The sequence below is a fragment of the Parus major genome, chromosome 17 (assembly GCF_001522545.3).
Source record: "Parus major isolate Abel chromosome 17, Parus_major1.1, whole genome shotgun sequence".
Classification (NCBI taxonomy): domain Eukaryota; kingdom Metazoa; phylum Chordata; class Aves; order Passeriformes; family Paridae; genus Parus; species Parus major.
The window spans coordinates 9,897,230-9,913,106 of record NC_031785.1 but is presented as its reverse complement, the minus strand read 5'-3'; the positions used below and the strand labels follow the sequence as shown (position 1 = coordinate 9,913,106).

General features: G+C 61.7%; 2 protein-coding genes across 2 annotated transcripts in view; both read left to right on the top strand.

Moving 5' to 3' along the window:
* The first annotated feature begins 9,896 nt into the window (after window positions 1-9,896).
* Window positions 9,897-12,194, top strand: CYSRT1 (cysteine rich tail 1). The gene is made up of 2 exons (XM_015644582.3): window positions 9,897-10,079; window positions 10,602-12,194. Exon 2 carries the CDS (start codon window positions 10,651-10,653, stop codon window positions 11,032-11,034), a length of 384 nt encoding a protein of 127 aa, XP_015500068.1. The 5' UTR covers window positions 9,897-10,079; window positions 10,602-10,650; the 3' UTR covers window positions 11,035-12,194.
* A 1,146-nt stretch (window positions 12,195-13,340) lies between these two features.
* RNF224 (ring finger protein 224) overlaps window positions 13,341-15,877 on the top strand; it is a 3,825-nt gene continuing 1,288 nt past the window's right edge. The window contains exons 1-3 of the mRNA XM_015644508.2: window positions 13,341-13,726; window positions 15,061-15,152; window positions 15,233-15,307. Coding sequence (XP_015499994.1) covers window positions 13,385-13,726; window positions 15,061-15,152; window positions 15,233-15,307 — 509 coding nt within the window. The 5' untranslated portion in view covers window positions 13,341-13,384. The remainder of the gene's footprint in view (window positions 13,727-15,060; window positions 15,153-15,232; window positions 15,308-15,877) is intronic.

The following is a 15,877-nucleotide window of genomic DNA, read 5'->3' as shown; positions in this document are numbered from 1 at the left end:
GCCGGGCCCCGCCGCTCGCTCCGAGGGGCCCGCGGTGACTCAGCATCAGCGGCTCCGCTGCTCCCGTGCCCCGTGTGGGGCAGCATCGGGGAGCGGGGCCCTGCCAGCACGGCCCCTGCGGCCCCCGGGCCTGGGGAGAGCTCGGACAGCCAGGAATTCCCCCGGCGCTGCTTTTTCCCACTGCCAGAATAGCCATGGAGCTCCCTGCGTCCCCTGGGATCCGTGGCTACCGGCTGTCGGGGGAACTGAGGGGGTCTCCTGACAGCCCCCCAGTCCCTGCTGACCTCTGGGGTACAGGGACCGCTCACTAGTCCCTGGGGACACGGCGGGCTCAGCGTGGTGGCTGGGGGTGACACCACCGCTGGGTCCCAGTGATGCTGACAGGGCGCTGCAGGGCTCTGGGAGCATCGCTCGTGGCCATGGGCTGGCTGGTGTGGCCCCCAAAGCGGCACAGGCAGACAGGACCCCACAGGCTGGGGACACCCCACAGCGTGCCCTGAGCAGGTGACTCCTGGTCCGTGTTTCCTGGCTCCTGCAGGTGTGAGAGGTGTGGATGTCCCCTGGCAGATGTGAGAGGCCAGGCTGCCTTCCCCCTGTGCTGTGGGTGCCTCCAGAACTGGAACCCCACAGGCAAATGGCCAAAATGAGCAGGCAGCCCCACACAGAGCCAAACCAAACCAAACCAAACCAAACCAAACCAAACCAACCAAACCAAACCAAACCAGCTCCAGCACTGCACCCAGCCCTGGCTGGAGCAGGATGCTGCTGGGGGCTCACCAGGCTCCTTCGGGCGCTGCTGGGGATGCCCTGCTCCTGTCACCCATTGATGGTTTTCAGGTTTTTTATATTCCTCCAGGATTTATGCCCTCCCTGCAGATCACCCTGCCCAGCCCTTCTTGCTGACCGTCCAGCCCTGCTGCAGCAAAGATCCAGCCCCTGTAAGGAGGGGTCTGCGGGGTCCTGGAGCTGTGTTGTGTCCACACAGCCACATTGTCTCCACACCATCGCTGTCCTCTGGCCCTGCCATCGGTGGGATGGACACAGGAGCTGGAGGTTACGTATTTCACAGCTCTGCCAGGCCTTGTGCAGCTCACAATCTTCTCATCCACACTTCAGGCAATGATGCTAAAAATCTCACCCAGGAGCATCTTTTCCTGAGCTGGAAGAGACGAGCAAAGCCACCCAGGCCGAGGGATTCCCTGGTACCCCAAGGGCTCAGCTGTGCTCCATTCCCAGGCCAGACTGACCCCAGAGTGTGGCTCTCCCTGGGGACCCTGCAGCATCATCCCCACCTGGAAATTCATGTTCCCTTCTTGCCAATGATTGAGTTTTTAACCTTGGAGTTTCTCTCTCTGGATAAGGGATTTTTGAGTGCCTCTGGTCCCTCTAAGTGCCATTCTTTGGTCTGCTTGACTGCTGAGACCAATGTGAGGCTGCTCTGGCACTCTAACACCACTGAACAGGGATTCCCTCAGTCTTCCCCTTTCTCCCTGTGTCAGGTGCTGCTGCCTGCCCTGCTCACGTGCCTGGGTGCAGAGAGCCAGAGCCGAGATCTTCCGCTTGAGCTCACTGAGCAGAGGAAATTGCAGGAAGTGAGCGAGCACCAGCTATTTTCTGTTATTAATTCATATGGCATCCCTGTGCTGACCCAGCTCCACGGTGTTATTATGCTGCTATTCTGTGAGTTAAGCAACAGCTCTATTTAAAAATAATCATAACTTACATTGGGCATCTTTTCTGCTGAATAAGAATATGTTTGTACCAAGGTGCTGGGATCTTCCTGTTGCCCCAATGGCTCTGCCTCTGCTTCACATGCTCAGTTCAGAGCTTTCCCTTTCCTCTGCTGAGCTGGTCCACCAAGATCTCTGCTTTCTACCCAAACTGAAATAACCTCATCCTTCAAAACCCAGACCTTCCATCTCTGTCTGGGCCTGTGTGGCTCAGACTTGAGTGACAACCCTACCAAACCTCAGCCCAGTGGCCACCTCTGCCTTTGGGTCTTGTCTCTTACTCCTGGTTTAACTCCCAACTTTGGTATTTAAACATACATGTTGTGTTATCTTTTACAAAGACCTATTGCATTGGGCATTATCATAAATGTACATATTTTGGCTGGATATCCTCAGATTGCCTTCTGAGCTGTGCTGATGGGATATGGCTGCTCTCCTGGGTTTTACAAGCAGCACTGATGTATTTTACCATTTTCAGAGATCTTGTCAGCAGGCCAAGCACAGCTTTGGATTCAGAGGCTGCTCCTCAGCTCAGTTGTACCTGCTGTCCTTGGGTCCCGCTCTCCTTGGACAGACACGCAGGAGCAGCTTTGCCAGAGGATTCCCTTCATTTGTCCCAGATGAACAAGGTTTTGCTGTTTATAATCAGGAGTAGTTTTGGTGTAGTTCAGCTGGTGTTGGCCTTGTGTGAAACCACAGCTTCTTTCTGCAAAACTCATTCCTGTCCAGTGTCTTGACTGGATCTCATCACCAAGTTCTCTTGTCCAGGTCCTGCACACATCCACAGCTCTTCCCCAAATCCCGTCTGCTTCTCACACCAATCTTGTTTTGCTCTGGTGAATCACTCCTCACACAGATAATTCACCCACAAAAACATGAGCTCATCCCCAGCTTTGCAGAGAGCAGCTTTCCCTGTGGGTCTGTGTGGGGCAGCACGGGCTGCTCAGAGCCCTGGCACAGCCTGGCCTGGGAGCCCTGGGAGGGATGGACGTGCTGCCCACACCTCGTGTTCTCCTCCTCTGGGCTCCATCCCCTTGGGACAGCCTCTCCTGCCAGGGTAGAGCACCAGGAGAAGGGACCCCAAGTGCCACGATCAGCACCAGGCTGAGACCCTCCAGGCCTGGCTGAGGTGGCCACAAGCAGCTCTCATCCTCCACAGTGCTCCACCAAAACCAGCAGAGGAGCTGTCTGTGCAGCTTGCCCAGGCACAGCAAACACCATTTTGAAGGAGGGATGCTGCTGAAATATCTGCCAAGCAAGCAGCAGTCTCTTGTTGCCAGCTGGGAGCTGAGGGATGCCCCAGCTGCTGCTGTTCCCTGGCTGCTGTTTAAAGCAGTGTGTGGGCTGGCTGCAGGACCTGACCACTGCTGCTCCCAGAACAATCCTAATGCCATGGTGGGGGCTCTCATGGCTGGTTTCTGTGCCTGCAGCTGCCTACAGAGACCCCAGCTCCCTGCCTGTAGACCTGACAGGAGGGAGGGAGGATGGGGATCCACAAGCGAGGACATGGGAAATTCCAGATGGATTTCCCTGTAGCTACACAGGGAAAATCTTTATTTCTTTGAGGGTCAAGCAGTAGACCAGGGCACAGGGAGAGGTGGTGGGATGTCCTTCAAAGCTGTCCTGCATGAGGTCCAGAGTGACACTCAGCCACACGCTGAGCCACAGGCCCTGCTCCCATCAGAGCCCCCTCTTTCATCTGAGGCTGCATCTCCCCCAGCCCCACACAGGCACAGTCCCATGGACTCCCCAGAGAAGGAGAAGTTCTGGTTGGTGACCCCACAGCAGCACTGCCATGTCAGAAACTCCTTCCAAGTCCTGCAGTGCTCCTGGGGAATGAGGGGTGTCTGGAGCTCTCCAGGGACTGCTGGCCCAGGCACGGGTGACCACAAAGATCTGGAGCTGCATTTCAGGGGGGAGAGGCTGCAAGGAAGACCCATTTCCTTTAGAAAACACCTTGTGTCCAAGGAAAACAGGACAGGGCTGGCCCAGAAATAGAAATGGCAGCTCTGCAGAAGCCTCTCCCAACCCGTGCAGCCCAGCTGATGCCGGGTTTAACAGAGCCCGAGGGATTGGAGGCTCGGAAGAAAGCAGAGCATGTGCGGAGCTGGGATGCAGCCGCTGTCCCATCCCTCCTTCCCGGGCTGGGCGGTGCAGGGCTGGTGGAGCAGCTCCGGTGCCATCGCTGTAATTGCGGTGACATTTAGCGTTTGCTGTGCTGGCTCCCCGGGAGAGCCCGGCGCTCGTACCCTGCCAGCGCTGCTCGCCTGCATGCCGGGCACAAATCGGGTCAGGGAGGAGGAGCAGCGGCGGCCAAGTGTCCCCTCGGGCTGCCCGGGGGACACCGTGGTCCTGGCACGGGCACCGCGATGCCCAAAGTCCTGCTGCTCCTTCCTGGGCTCTGCCTCAGCTGGGACACGGCTCCGAACTGCCCAGACCAAGGAAGAGCTTTGATTCTGCAGCGTAATTTCAGCTTTTGCAGGAAAACCTCCCTGAAGGCAGTGATGGGACCCAGAGTCCTGCCTGCCCCCTCTACTCTGGCCGCAGCCCCACGGCCGAGGCTGTGCTTGCAGGTGCTGGGATCCTGCTGTCCCAGTGTGCTGTCCTGCAGGAGCTGGGGCACAATGAGGGCACAATGAGGGCACAAGGAGGGCACAATGAGGGCACAATGTGCTCCCCTGTGCCCGCTCTCAGTGTTGGCAGCACCCCCGGCTCTCCTGCTGGCCCTTTGCTCAGCTTGGGTGAGCCATGCTCGTGTGTGCGGCACCGTGGCTGCATTTCTGCCTCAGCCGGGTGGATTTGAGCGTTGAGATGAGGATTTTGTTTTCCCCGCGTGCCTGTAACCCTCCTGGAGGGTTTGTGTGGGTGCACAGCTGGGAGCTGGCCCTGGGCACGGCTCCTGCTCCGGCAGAGGCTGCGGGACCCTGAGCAGGAGCTGCGGCTGCTCTCGATGCTTGGTCTGAGCGTGCGGTGGGAGGGCTGCAGCGGGGGGAAGAGGGGTGGCTGGGGATGGGGGGCTGGAAGGGGGAGTGGGTCCGGCACGAGTTGGAGCTGGTGAACTCCCAGTGCTGCCGTGGGTGGCAGCTGGGAGCGAGGAACCATTCAGAGGGTCCCGGGGAGCCCGCACCCGCCTGGGCTCACCCAGCCCTGGCTTCTGCAGGACCCCGGTGCCCACGCGGGGTTCGGGGCTGGCACACGGGGTTGGCAGGGCTGCGGAGGAGGCTGTGCGGCAGAGCAGGGGCTGCCTGCCCGGCGGCTGCTGCGTGCCAGCGCGGAGCTGCCAGCCTGCGCCAGCCCGGCGCTCGCAGCCCTCCCTCGGCAGACGCAAATGGGAGCAGACAGCCCGGCTCGAGCAGTAAAGATCAAAGGCCGGGAGCCCGGGGCTGCTGTCAGAGCGGGCAGGGCGCTCGGAGCCATCCCGGGAGCTGCTGGCCCTGCCTGCCGATGTCCCTGCCGAGGCGCTGTGTCCCCGCTGTGTCCCTGCTCGGGGATGTGGCAGGGGCTGTGACCATCGCAGGGGCTGTCACTGCCTCGGGCAGAGGAGCCGGGGCTTTGCCTGCCCTGCGTTTCCAGTCTGGGAGATGCACGAGGCAGGGATGCTCCTGTGGCCGGCATCTCCCGGGGGATTGCGCTCCGGCTTCTCCGTGGGCTCGGGGGACAGAGGACAAGGTGGCCCTGGGGCGCGGCACTGCCAGAACCGCTGTGGAAAGGCCCCTCCGCTGCCCCAGCCTTCCCCAGAGAGCGAAAACCTCAACCTTCGCCCGCCCGCCCCCGCACAGCTGTGGGAGGATGAGGATGAGGATGAGGATGAGGATGAGGATGAGGATGAGGATGAGGATGAGGATGAAGATGAAGATGAGGATGAAGATGAGGATGAGGATGGTGCAGCCGTGGCTGCAGGAACCCCCCCCGAGGCTGGGGCACCCAGGAGATGCCAGTGGCACCCCGGGAGCTGCAGGCTCGGCACAGCTTCCTCACCCTCCTCAAGGGCCAAAGAGGACTGAGGAGAGCCCTGGGGCTCCGCACGGACCACAGGCACCCGGATTGTGCCCAGCCTGTGCGTTTCGCACCAGGAAGGTGGCAGGCATCGCCCCTCCCGCACAGCGGCGGCTACGAGAGGGAGCGGGGTCCGCGGGGGAGCAGGGACAGGGCACAGCTAATTGGGATAATTGCTAAAGCAGGCGGGGAGCGAGCGGGGAGGGAGGCACTGAACAAGGAGCCCTTGTGCACAGGCGGCCCAGGCACGCGGCCCCGGCTCCAGCCGGCAGCGGGAGCCAAACAAACGGGGACTGTTCGGAGCAGGGGAGGACAAGCAGCCGGCAGGACAGAAACCAGACCTCCGCTGGGAGAGAGCCGGAGCCAAGGGCTTAGCTGGGAGCTGGGAGCTGCCGGCTCCCCGTGCGGAGAGCAGCCCCAGATGGGCACGGCCGAGCCCTCACCGGGGCAGGAAGGTGCCATCCCTAACCCATCCCCGGGGCAGGGGCCAAAGGAGAGGATTGCAAAGGGCTGGGGATGCTCCAGGCCTGGAGACGAGTGGCAGCCCTTCTGCCACAGCCATGCCCAGAACTGGAAACTTTCAGTCACGGAAATACAGCAGGAAACCAGCCCTTGTCCTATAAAAAACCATCGGCAGGTGCAGCCGAGGCACAAGGTCGTGGCACAGCGGAAGCCGCGGCATCGCCCACGGGGGTGGGAGCAGCGGTTGCCCCCGCCTCGGCTGAGGACATTTGAGCAGGAAGAAACGTGGCTGTGTGTATGAGCTGCCCAGTCCAATGCTCCAGCTGGGGCTTTTACAGCCCCTTTTCCAGGTGTCTGTGCGAGGGTTCAGCCTCGGGAGATGTGCCAGGCTGTTTGCTGCTCCTGGCTCTGCACAGGGAGCTGCAGGTTATGGACACAGATCCCACAGCACCGACCTGTCACGGGTTCGGGCTGAGCTCGGCAATGGGTGAATTCCCCTCCCTGAAGTCCCTGTGTGGGGACACAAGCCCACCCAGCTGCCGCTGTGCCCGTGGCACACTGTGTGAGAATGCACGAGCACCAAGGGGAACAGCTCGGGGCTGGCCAAAGGCTCTGCCTGGGCAGGGGTTTTGTTTATGGGTAGCATGGAGCAGAAGGGGAGGTTTTGGCACTGCCAACCGAAGCGCCCAGATCCCGTGCAGCCTCCTGCTTCCTTTGCACGTTCAGCAGCAGCTCCGTGCAGGGGAGCGTGGACCTCCTGGTCCAAAGCCTGTTAGGAACAGCCCACCCTCAGCCCCGAAGCTCTCGGCAGCTGGGAGGAGACGGGAAGGACTTGCTCCAGGCCAGGAAATCCTTGCTTTCTCCTGCAGCCGGGCCGCAGTGGGCAGCCACAATGCTCGCTTCCCCCGCGCCGCTGCCAAGCCCCGGCGTGACCCGGGGGCGGCCGGGCCGGGAGCCGCAGGGGACAGGGACGGAGGGGGCTGCGGGAGGGCGATAAGGAAAGCGGCTCCTCGCTGGTTCCTGCAGCCCGGGGAGCGGCCGGCAGCGGGCCAGGCACCGGCCCACTCCTGGCATGTCGGTGTTAATGCCAGCCTGGACACGGGGTCACGTATCCAACTCGCCAGCCCTGAGAAACGCGGCATCCCCTGCCAAGGGAAGAGCCTGGCACTGAGCATCTCTGTGCCAGAGAAATAGCCTGGCATTAAACATCCCTCTGCCAAGGGAAGAGCCTGGCACTGAGCATCCCCTGCCAAGGGAAGAGCCTGGCATTGACCATCCCCTGCCAAGGGAAGAGCCTGGCACTGAGCATCCCCCTGCCAACCCCCCGTCTCTGGCAGCTTTACCCCTGGGTCCTGCTCTGTGCTCCCTACGTTGCCCCCCAGACCAGTGGGATCCCCATCACTGGGTGACACTGACCCATGGGGTTCCCTTTATGTGATTCTCACTCCACTGGTGCCTCCCAGTGACCCCTCATTCCGTACCCCGGGCCTCACTCTGATGTTAATGAGGAGGCAGCTGGCAATTAAAGGTAAAAGCCTTGAAGAAAACCTTGCACAACTGTGCTCTACGGCAGGAGACTTGTGTTTCTGTCATTTATAAAGCCCCTTAATTGGCTTTTGCATGTGTGATTATTTGAAATTGCTGTTTGGAGCCATTAGAATGTTGCAGAGTAGTGTTGTTGTACAAGTTCTGTACAGGGAGTTTCCACGAGTTACATGAGGTCACTACAGAGTTGTACTGGTTGTTCTTTATGTTTTAATTGAATATTAATTGTTTTGTTAACAAAGCTAACAATTTTAATAAGTATTATACCTATTTTGTAATCTCTTGCTCATGTATTGGTTGTTATTGATACATTATTTGTAAGTTTAATGATTCATTTTAAGTGTCTCATTTTCAAAAGCCCCAGGGAAAATCTCTCACCAACAGCATGCAGCATTTCCAAGGGATTTTTAACCTGTTCCAAAGGCCCTATTCCTCCACATCACAACTGTGCAGACCAGGGATGAATTTCCCAAGGGATTTTTAACCTGTTCCAAAGGCCCTACAGACCAGGGATGAATTTTCCCGCCACCAAACCCAGTGGCAGCTCCCCATTGGATGAGAGGTGTTACCTCATCCTCTCCCAGCACCAATCAACAGAGACCATGGGGGCGGAGCTCCAGGCCCGGCAGAGGGGACCGAGGGTATAAAAGGGGCTGCAGGTCCCTCAGAGCTGTCACTTGTGGCTGTGGGCTGGCTGCAGCGGGGACCCGGCACTGCAGACTTCGCTCTACCTCTATTTTTATATATTTATATAAATTAGAGTGTAGATTAGCTGCACTCGCTGCAGTGTCATAAAGTTCCTGCACTGGGGCCAAACGTCGGTTCGGTCAGAGGACTCCGTAATGCTCAGACCCGGGGTTTCTTTTTTTCCTTCCTTTCTTTCTCCCCTTCCCATTATCCCTTACTCCCCTTTGTTTTTGTTTTTTTTTTTCCTTTTCTTTTTTCCTGAATAAACGCTCATTTTATTGTTGTGTATTTTTCCTCACATTTCACACAGCCTGAATTTGGGGGTTGCCATCTGTGCCCGGGCCCTACCCCTCGGTGTGTCCTTTCCCCACAGCGGCCGCCCCCGGGCTCTCCGGAGCTCCAGCGGAGCCCTCAGCCGGCCCAAGGTCGGGCGAGCGGCCACCACCGGCACTGGGGGCTCACCGAGCTCCCCCTCCGCGGCTGGCAAAGCCTCCCGCTCTGCGGAGCGCCGCCCTTCATCATCCTCCGGCCCTGCAAAGAGCATCACCACCCTCCTGTGCCCGCGCCAGGCACTGCACGGCCCGGGAGCCCCGGGGAAACGCGTACCAATGGCATCGGCTCCGAGCTTTTCATTCCTGGTGCCCGGAGAGCCCTGGGAGGAGCTGGAGGAGGGACAGCTCCACCTTTGGGTACCTAACCCTAACCCTAAACCTAAGCCTAAGCCTAACCCTAACTCTCAGGGCCGGACGGTCAGACACAGCCGGGCAAGGGCTGCCCTGGGCTGCAGGAGGGACCGGGTGCCCATGGGCAGGCAGAGCCTGGGGCTGCCGGAGGGTGCAGAGCTGATGTCCCTGCCCGCTGCTCAGGACAAGTTCATGGTGCTTAGTGCCCTGTGCCCAGCGCCTGGAGCTCGGGGTTTGCTGGTTCCCACAGAGCCCTGGAGTGCAGTGCCCCCCTCCCAGTCCCTGTCTGCTGCCCTGAACCAGTGCGGTGCCACTGCTGGTGCCCACGGATGGTACTGGTGGCTGTACCGGTGTCAGATGTCCTGGCAGTGGTGACAGGGCACGGTGGCACTGCCTGCCGTGTGGGGCTCACTGTGCACTGTGTGGTGCTGGTGCTGGTATCCACTGCTGGCACTCAGTTCCTGGTTCCGGTGGCTGGTGCTGCTTTGGTACCTCGGTACCGGTGGCCTTGCCTGCTGCCCAATGCCTCTGTCCAGTGCCCACCTCCCACTGCCCCCTGCCCCTGTCCAGTGCCAAGTGTCCCTGTCCAGTTCTGGTCCCAGTGCCCCCTGAGCAGTGTCCCTGTCCACTGTCCACTGCCCAGTGCCAAGTGTCCCTGTCCAGTTCTGGTCCCAGTGCCCCCTGAGCAGTGTCCCTGCCCAGTGCCCAGTGTCCGGTGCCGGGTGTGGGTGCCCGGCTCCCTGCGGCCCCTGCCCTGTGCCAGTGGCCGGTGGGCTGGGCTGCTCGGTGGGTGTTGTTGCCGGGCGGTGGGTGCCGGGTGAGGGGTGTTCCTGCCCCGGTCTCTCGGGGCCGGTCTGTCTGTCTGTCTGTCTGTCTGTGTGTCGGTCGCTCGGGGCGGCGCCGCCCGGGGCGGTCCGTGCAGGAGGAAGCGCAGCCGGGGCAGAGCGGCCCCGCAGCGGCCGGAGCCGCGCTCTCGGTGAGTACCGGGGGGATCGCTGCCCCCACCTTGCCCGTGTCCTCTCTGCTGCCCCCTGCGCCCCTTTCCCTGCCTGCCCCCCCTTTTCCTCTGCGTCCCCCGCCCCGATTCCCCGTCTCCCACCGCCTGCCCCGTCCCCAAGCCCTATCCCAACTGCCCTTGTCCTGTCCCATCTTCCCTCTGCCTCTCAGCTCCCCTGCACCCCCTTTCCTCCTGCTCTGTATCCCCCTAGAAGTTCTCACCCCACCCCACTGCCCTACCCGCACTCTGTGTCCCACTCAGCCCCGCCTCCTGCCCCCCAATGCCCACCCCCTGTACCCCCGCTCCTGCCTCCCCTCCTGGCTCTGCTGGCTCCATGTGTGCCTTGTGAGGGTCCCTTGGGGCTGGCAGGGAGTGGGGAGCGCAGCTCTGCACCCTGCACCCAAACCAGTGGGGTCTGCCGGGGGTCCCTTCCCCTGCAGTGGGAACAACCCCAGCACTGACACCCCCACAGCCCGGGGTAACGGGGGCTCTGTCCCGCAGGGGGTGGGCAGTGCCAGCCAGGCCAGCTGTGCTCACAAGGGGCAGGGAGATGGATCGTGGAGTCACCGTGGAGAACCCCTACGCCAGCGTTAACATCCCACGGGAGCAGTTCCAACAGAGCTTCATCACTCGCTACCTGACAGATGAGCCCACCATCATCGCCAACCCCGCAGCCGTGCCCTCCTGTGGCAAGGAGGAGCAGACAGACCTTGCTAACGGCTGGAACAGCCCAACCATCTCCACAGACAAGTCCTGGTCCCGTCCCTACAACCCCTACGCCAGCCTGAGGATGCCCAATGGGGACTCATCTGCCTCCTTCTACACCGTCACCCTGGACAAGGCACCCAAGGGCCAGGAGCAGGGGGCTGGCAGGAGGTGTGGCTGCTGCAGCTGCTGCTCCTGCTGCCCCAAGTGCTGCTGTGTCATCTCCTAAGGGCCCTCCCTGCACAGCCGGGATGTGCTGACCATGGGATGGGGCCAGGCCACAGAGACATGGCTGCTGCTTTGGGCACCCCGGGAACTGCCCTGGCACCTGGCAGAGCTGGCACTGGCTGGACTGACACTGCTTTGTACCTGGGAACTCTGCAGCCAGATGTGCTGGTGATGAGCTCCTGCCAGGTGGGGCATGGGGCCCGGGAGCCCTGAGAATGATGTGTGCCAGGACAGATGGCACCAGGAAGTGACTGCACTGGAGATCGGGGAGCACTGTGAGCCTGCAATCCTGCACAGAGCCCCTGCCACCACCCCCGTGCTGGGAAACCTCCACCCTGGGAAGGTCTGGCCGGTGTCCACCTGCTCGTGGGTAGGTTTGGATGCTGGCAGCCCTGTGTGCATGGAGGACATCATTGTCACTGTCTCGGAGAAGTGGAGAGGAGCCAGGGACAAGGCTCCAGCTGGAACAGGGACCCACCTCCCCAGAAGTGATTCATCCCCCTTCCCACAGCATCAGGGGGATGCTGCTGGCACCCTGCACCAAACTCCATCTGGATCCTGCTCCTCACCACACTGCCCATGGCACAGAGGGACAGGAAAGACAGACAGCCAAAGCATGGCAGAGACTTGGCTGTGCTCCAGGGCAGCACTGATGGCACAGCATGGATGTGGGCATTAACATCCTGGTGCCAGGAAACCCCCAGCCCCATTCTGTTCCTCCTGCCAGGCTTGTGGGGCTCTGGGCACAACCTCTTGTCCCTTCTGCATCCCCGGAACAGCTCCAGTGCAGAGGGCTGGCCCAGCTCCAGCAGTGGGGCAGCACTGGGGCATCTTGCTGGGGATGCAGAGCCCCAGCATTCGCCTTTTGCAACTCCCTGGGCTTGGAGGAAGGCGGGAGGAGCCTGCGGGCTCTTCCCAGTGAGCTGGGGCGCCTCCAGGCTGGGCTTTCGGCTGGGGCTGCTGCCATCGACCTGGAACAAGCCTGCTGTTGTGCTGATGTCCCTCCCTGGTGCTGCCGTCCCAGGGACAGCTGCTCTGCCAGGCGGCAGCTGCTGCACAACTGCCTGCTCTGCGGGAGCCGGGGCTTGGGAGGGGCGCCTGTGTTTGCAGATGACTTCAGGGTGCTGCAAATAAAATTACAGCCCTCTTCTGCCCTGCAAAGGTGTGCCTGTTTCCTCCACCCAAGCTTTTCTGGGATTCCCGTGTCACTTCTTGCTCGCTTGCTTTCCCTGGTGGGTGTGTAAGGGCAGTGCTAAAATCTCCAGACCAGGCTTAACTCTTGCCCTGCTGACTCGTGGCAGCAGCAGCTCGTGCTGAGCTCTTTGGCTGCTGCCTGGTGCCCCACTGCCAGCCTGGGTCCAGCAGTGCCAGCCTGGGTCCAGCAGTGCCAGCCCGGGTCCAGCAGTGCCAGCCCGGGTCCAGCAGTGCCAGCCTGGGTCCAGCAGTGCCAGCCCGGGTCCAGCAGTGCCAGCCCGGGTCCAGCAGTGCCAGCCCGGGTCCAGCAGTGCCAGCCCGGGTCCAGCAGTGCCCAGGCGTTCCTGCCTGTCTGGGGACACTGCCCAGCCCTGCCAGACTGTCCTGTCTGGAAAGACTTTTTCCTTGGGAGGGGCTGAGGAAGGGCCTGCCAAAGGGAAGTTCCTGGCTGGGCCAGCTGGGTGGGCTCTGGGCCACTGCCCGGGCTGGCTGTGACCCCCCGGGAGTCCATCAGCAATGGGAGCCCACCATGGATTGGAAGCCCATCCCTCCTGAAATCCCAGGGCTGTTCTGGGCTGGGCTGGCAGCGGCTCGGCAGAGGCTCGGCCCGGTCACTGGCGGGGGAGGCTGCCAGGGACACAGCCCCGCACAAGGAGCTCCCTGTTCTCGCTGCCCAGAGCGGCCGATCCGCCCCCGTTTCCTTTCGGGCGGCCCGGCCCGTGCGAGCCCCGGCTGCGGGACACGGACACACGGCTTGGGGACGGCAAACTCTGGCCAAGGGTGTGCTGGGGCCCGGGCAGGGCAGGGCAGGGCAGCATGAGCCGTGTGTCACCGCTGCCCTTCGCTCTGCCTGGCCCCGGGGCCGTGCCAAGCGCTGCTGCCAGACACCGGGCAATGATTAAACTGCAGCGGCAGGGAACGGGGAGAGCAGGGGAGGGTGCAGTGCAGAGTCCCCTGGGTGCTCCCTGGCTGTGCTCACCCTCCCGAGGTGCCCAGGGGTGCAGGGGATTGTTCTGGGCCGCTGTCCCCTCCTGCCTGTGGAGCGTGGGTGGCGGAGCCCTGGCTCATCCCGATCAACCTTTGCTCTCCCCGCGGTGCCGAAGGTCCCTGCAGCGCCCGGGGATGAGTTTAGGAGCAGGAAAACACGTTTCCCATCCATGTGTGTCGCTGCTGATTGCAGATCTGCCTCCCCTGAGGGCAGACCTTACTGCTCCACACAAGTCCCTGAAAGGAGCTGTACTGAACTGAAGGTTCATCTCTTTCCCCAAGTAACAAGTGACAGGAAATGGCCTCAGGTCGTGCCAGGGGATAGGTTGGATATTAGGGAAAAACTTTCCACTGAAGGTGTTGTAAAGGGCTGGCACCGGCTTCCCAGGGCTGCGGCAGAGTCACCATCCCTGGAAGTGTTCAGAAAATGTGTTGATGTGGCAGCTGGGGACATGGTTGGTGCTGACCCTGCTGGTGGTGCTGGCCTGATATTGGACCCGATCATTTTAAAGGTATTTTCTGACCTTAACTGTTCTATGATTCCCTGTTCCTGGCTCCAGGAGGGCTTTGGGCAGGGTTCATGGTGTCAGCATGGCAGATGCACCGTCCCTGTGTCACCAAGGGCTCGCCTGCCCCAAACCCTGCCTGTGCTGTGCGGGGGTGCCCAGCAGTGGGGCTGCACAGGCAGGCACGGTGGTACCCCGGCATGCCAGGGCACAGCTGGATCCTGATCTGCCCAGTGTTCCACCTGGGCCAATGGGTTTGACCAAAATCGGTGTCCCTGGCACAGCCCTGTCCCAAAGTGGCCCCACTGGCCTGTGCTTGCCTTGCCTTGGGGTGCCATGGGGTGCCACCCCGTTGTCTGGGGGGCCGGGGGCACACACAGCCCATGTACACTGACTTGAGGAGCCTGTGGCAGGGCTGGACCAGGGTCCTGCCCCGGGATGTGTGTCCCAGAGGTGCTGCTCTGCTGGAGCTGCTCCCTGGCTCACAGGCACCAGTGTCAGGGGCTGAGCCCTTCTCTCAGTCACCCTGTGGGGATCTTCATTTCCAAAACCCCCAATTCCTTCTCTGAGGAGTGCTGGAAACACGACCTGAGGGCTGCTGGTGAGGAGGCAGCAGGGGAGAGCCGTGCCTGTCTCCCTGCCTGCTTCTGCCTGCAGTGGGAGCTGCTGCCCGCTCCTGCTCCACGCAGGAATGCTGCCGGCTGTCCTGGCTGTCCTGCCCTGCCTCCAGGATGGGCTTTTCTCCTCCCAGAGAAAAGGATCTGTCCCCGTACCACGCTCCCGTCTGCAGTCTGCAGCAGCCTCCATGCCAGGGCTGGGACATCGCTGCTGGACCACGGGCAGCTGTGGGGACAGAGTCCTGCACTTCCCCGGCGTTGTCACCTCCCCTGGGTCCTGCACCTTACAGGTGTCCCAGTGGGACGCTGGGGTGTCCCACTGCTAACCCAGCCCCAACACCAGAGCCTGCAGCCCCAGGGAAGGGCAGGGCCACCCCACCCCACCCACCGGGCACTGCCAGCCCGGATCAGAGTGTCCCTGCACCAGTCCCAGCCCTGCCAGCCCACCGTGCCCTCCCACTCCTGCCACAGCTGTCCCCGCAGCCCGGACCACCTGGGGATGTGTGGGCTGAAGCGCCACGGGGTCTCCGCTGGCCAACATCTGCCCAGATGTTCTCGGCTGGGGAGGCTGGCCCAGGACGTGGAGGACTCTGCTGCTGCTGCCCGGGTCCAGACGATATCCAGCGTGCCCACGGTGGAGCCCAGAGCCCCCTGGCCTCACAGGGACAGCTCCTTCTGTTAGTGAAGCACAGGGTGATGGTTAATGACCATTCCTGGGCTTAGATTTCAGAGTTCTTTGTTACCCGGGTGCCTGTAACCCAATCTCCCGGGCTTGGCTTCCCTGCAGCAGATCCAATAGCACCTGTCCCTGAAAGGTGAGCCCCTGCCCACTACCAAGACCACTGGCAGCCACAGGGACCTGGCTGGCAGCTCAGCCCCCTGATGCTCCCCACAGAACTGCCACAGCCCCCCGGGACAGCACAGCCCTTCTGCTACCAACCCTGAGGCCCTGGGAAGCATCTCAGGACAGGTAGGGATGGGGTGATTGGGAGGAGGGGAGGAGAGGGGTACCCATGTGCACCAAAACCCTTGAGGTCACCTAAGGAAAGGGAACAGAGTCTTGGTGGCCTCCAGGAGAAGTTTGCAAATATTCTGGTGGGTACCAGATCCCACCTGAGGTGAGGCTGGATCCCCTCAGCCCCCTCCCCATTTGTGCCCACCCTCTGCTGCTGACAGCTGTCCCAGCACAGCCCAGGGCTGGGCAGGAGTGCGGCTGTGCCACTGCCTGGTCTGCAAGTGCTGCTCCCCAGCCCACCCAGCCACCTCACCCCGGCCCACCCTGCACCTCACCCCACACTCCCCCAGCCCGAGGCTGCACCCTGAGCCAAGGCTGCTGAGGTCTGGCCAACCCATGTTCCCTGCAGAGCTCCCGGTGTGGTACCGGGACAAACACATCCCCCGAGGGTGCAGGGACAACCCAGAGCAGTGGCAGCATCCTGCTCCTCCAGGCAGGGCTGGGCACGGCGGGCGGGGATGGATGTCGGGCGGGGATGGATGTTGGGCAGGGATGCTGGGCAGGGATGGATGTTGGGCAGGGATG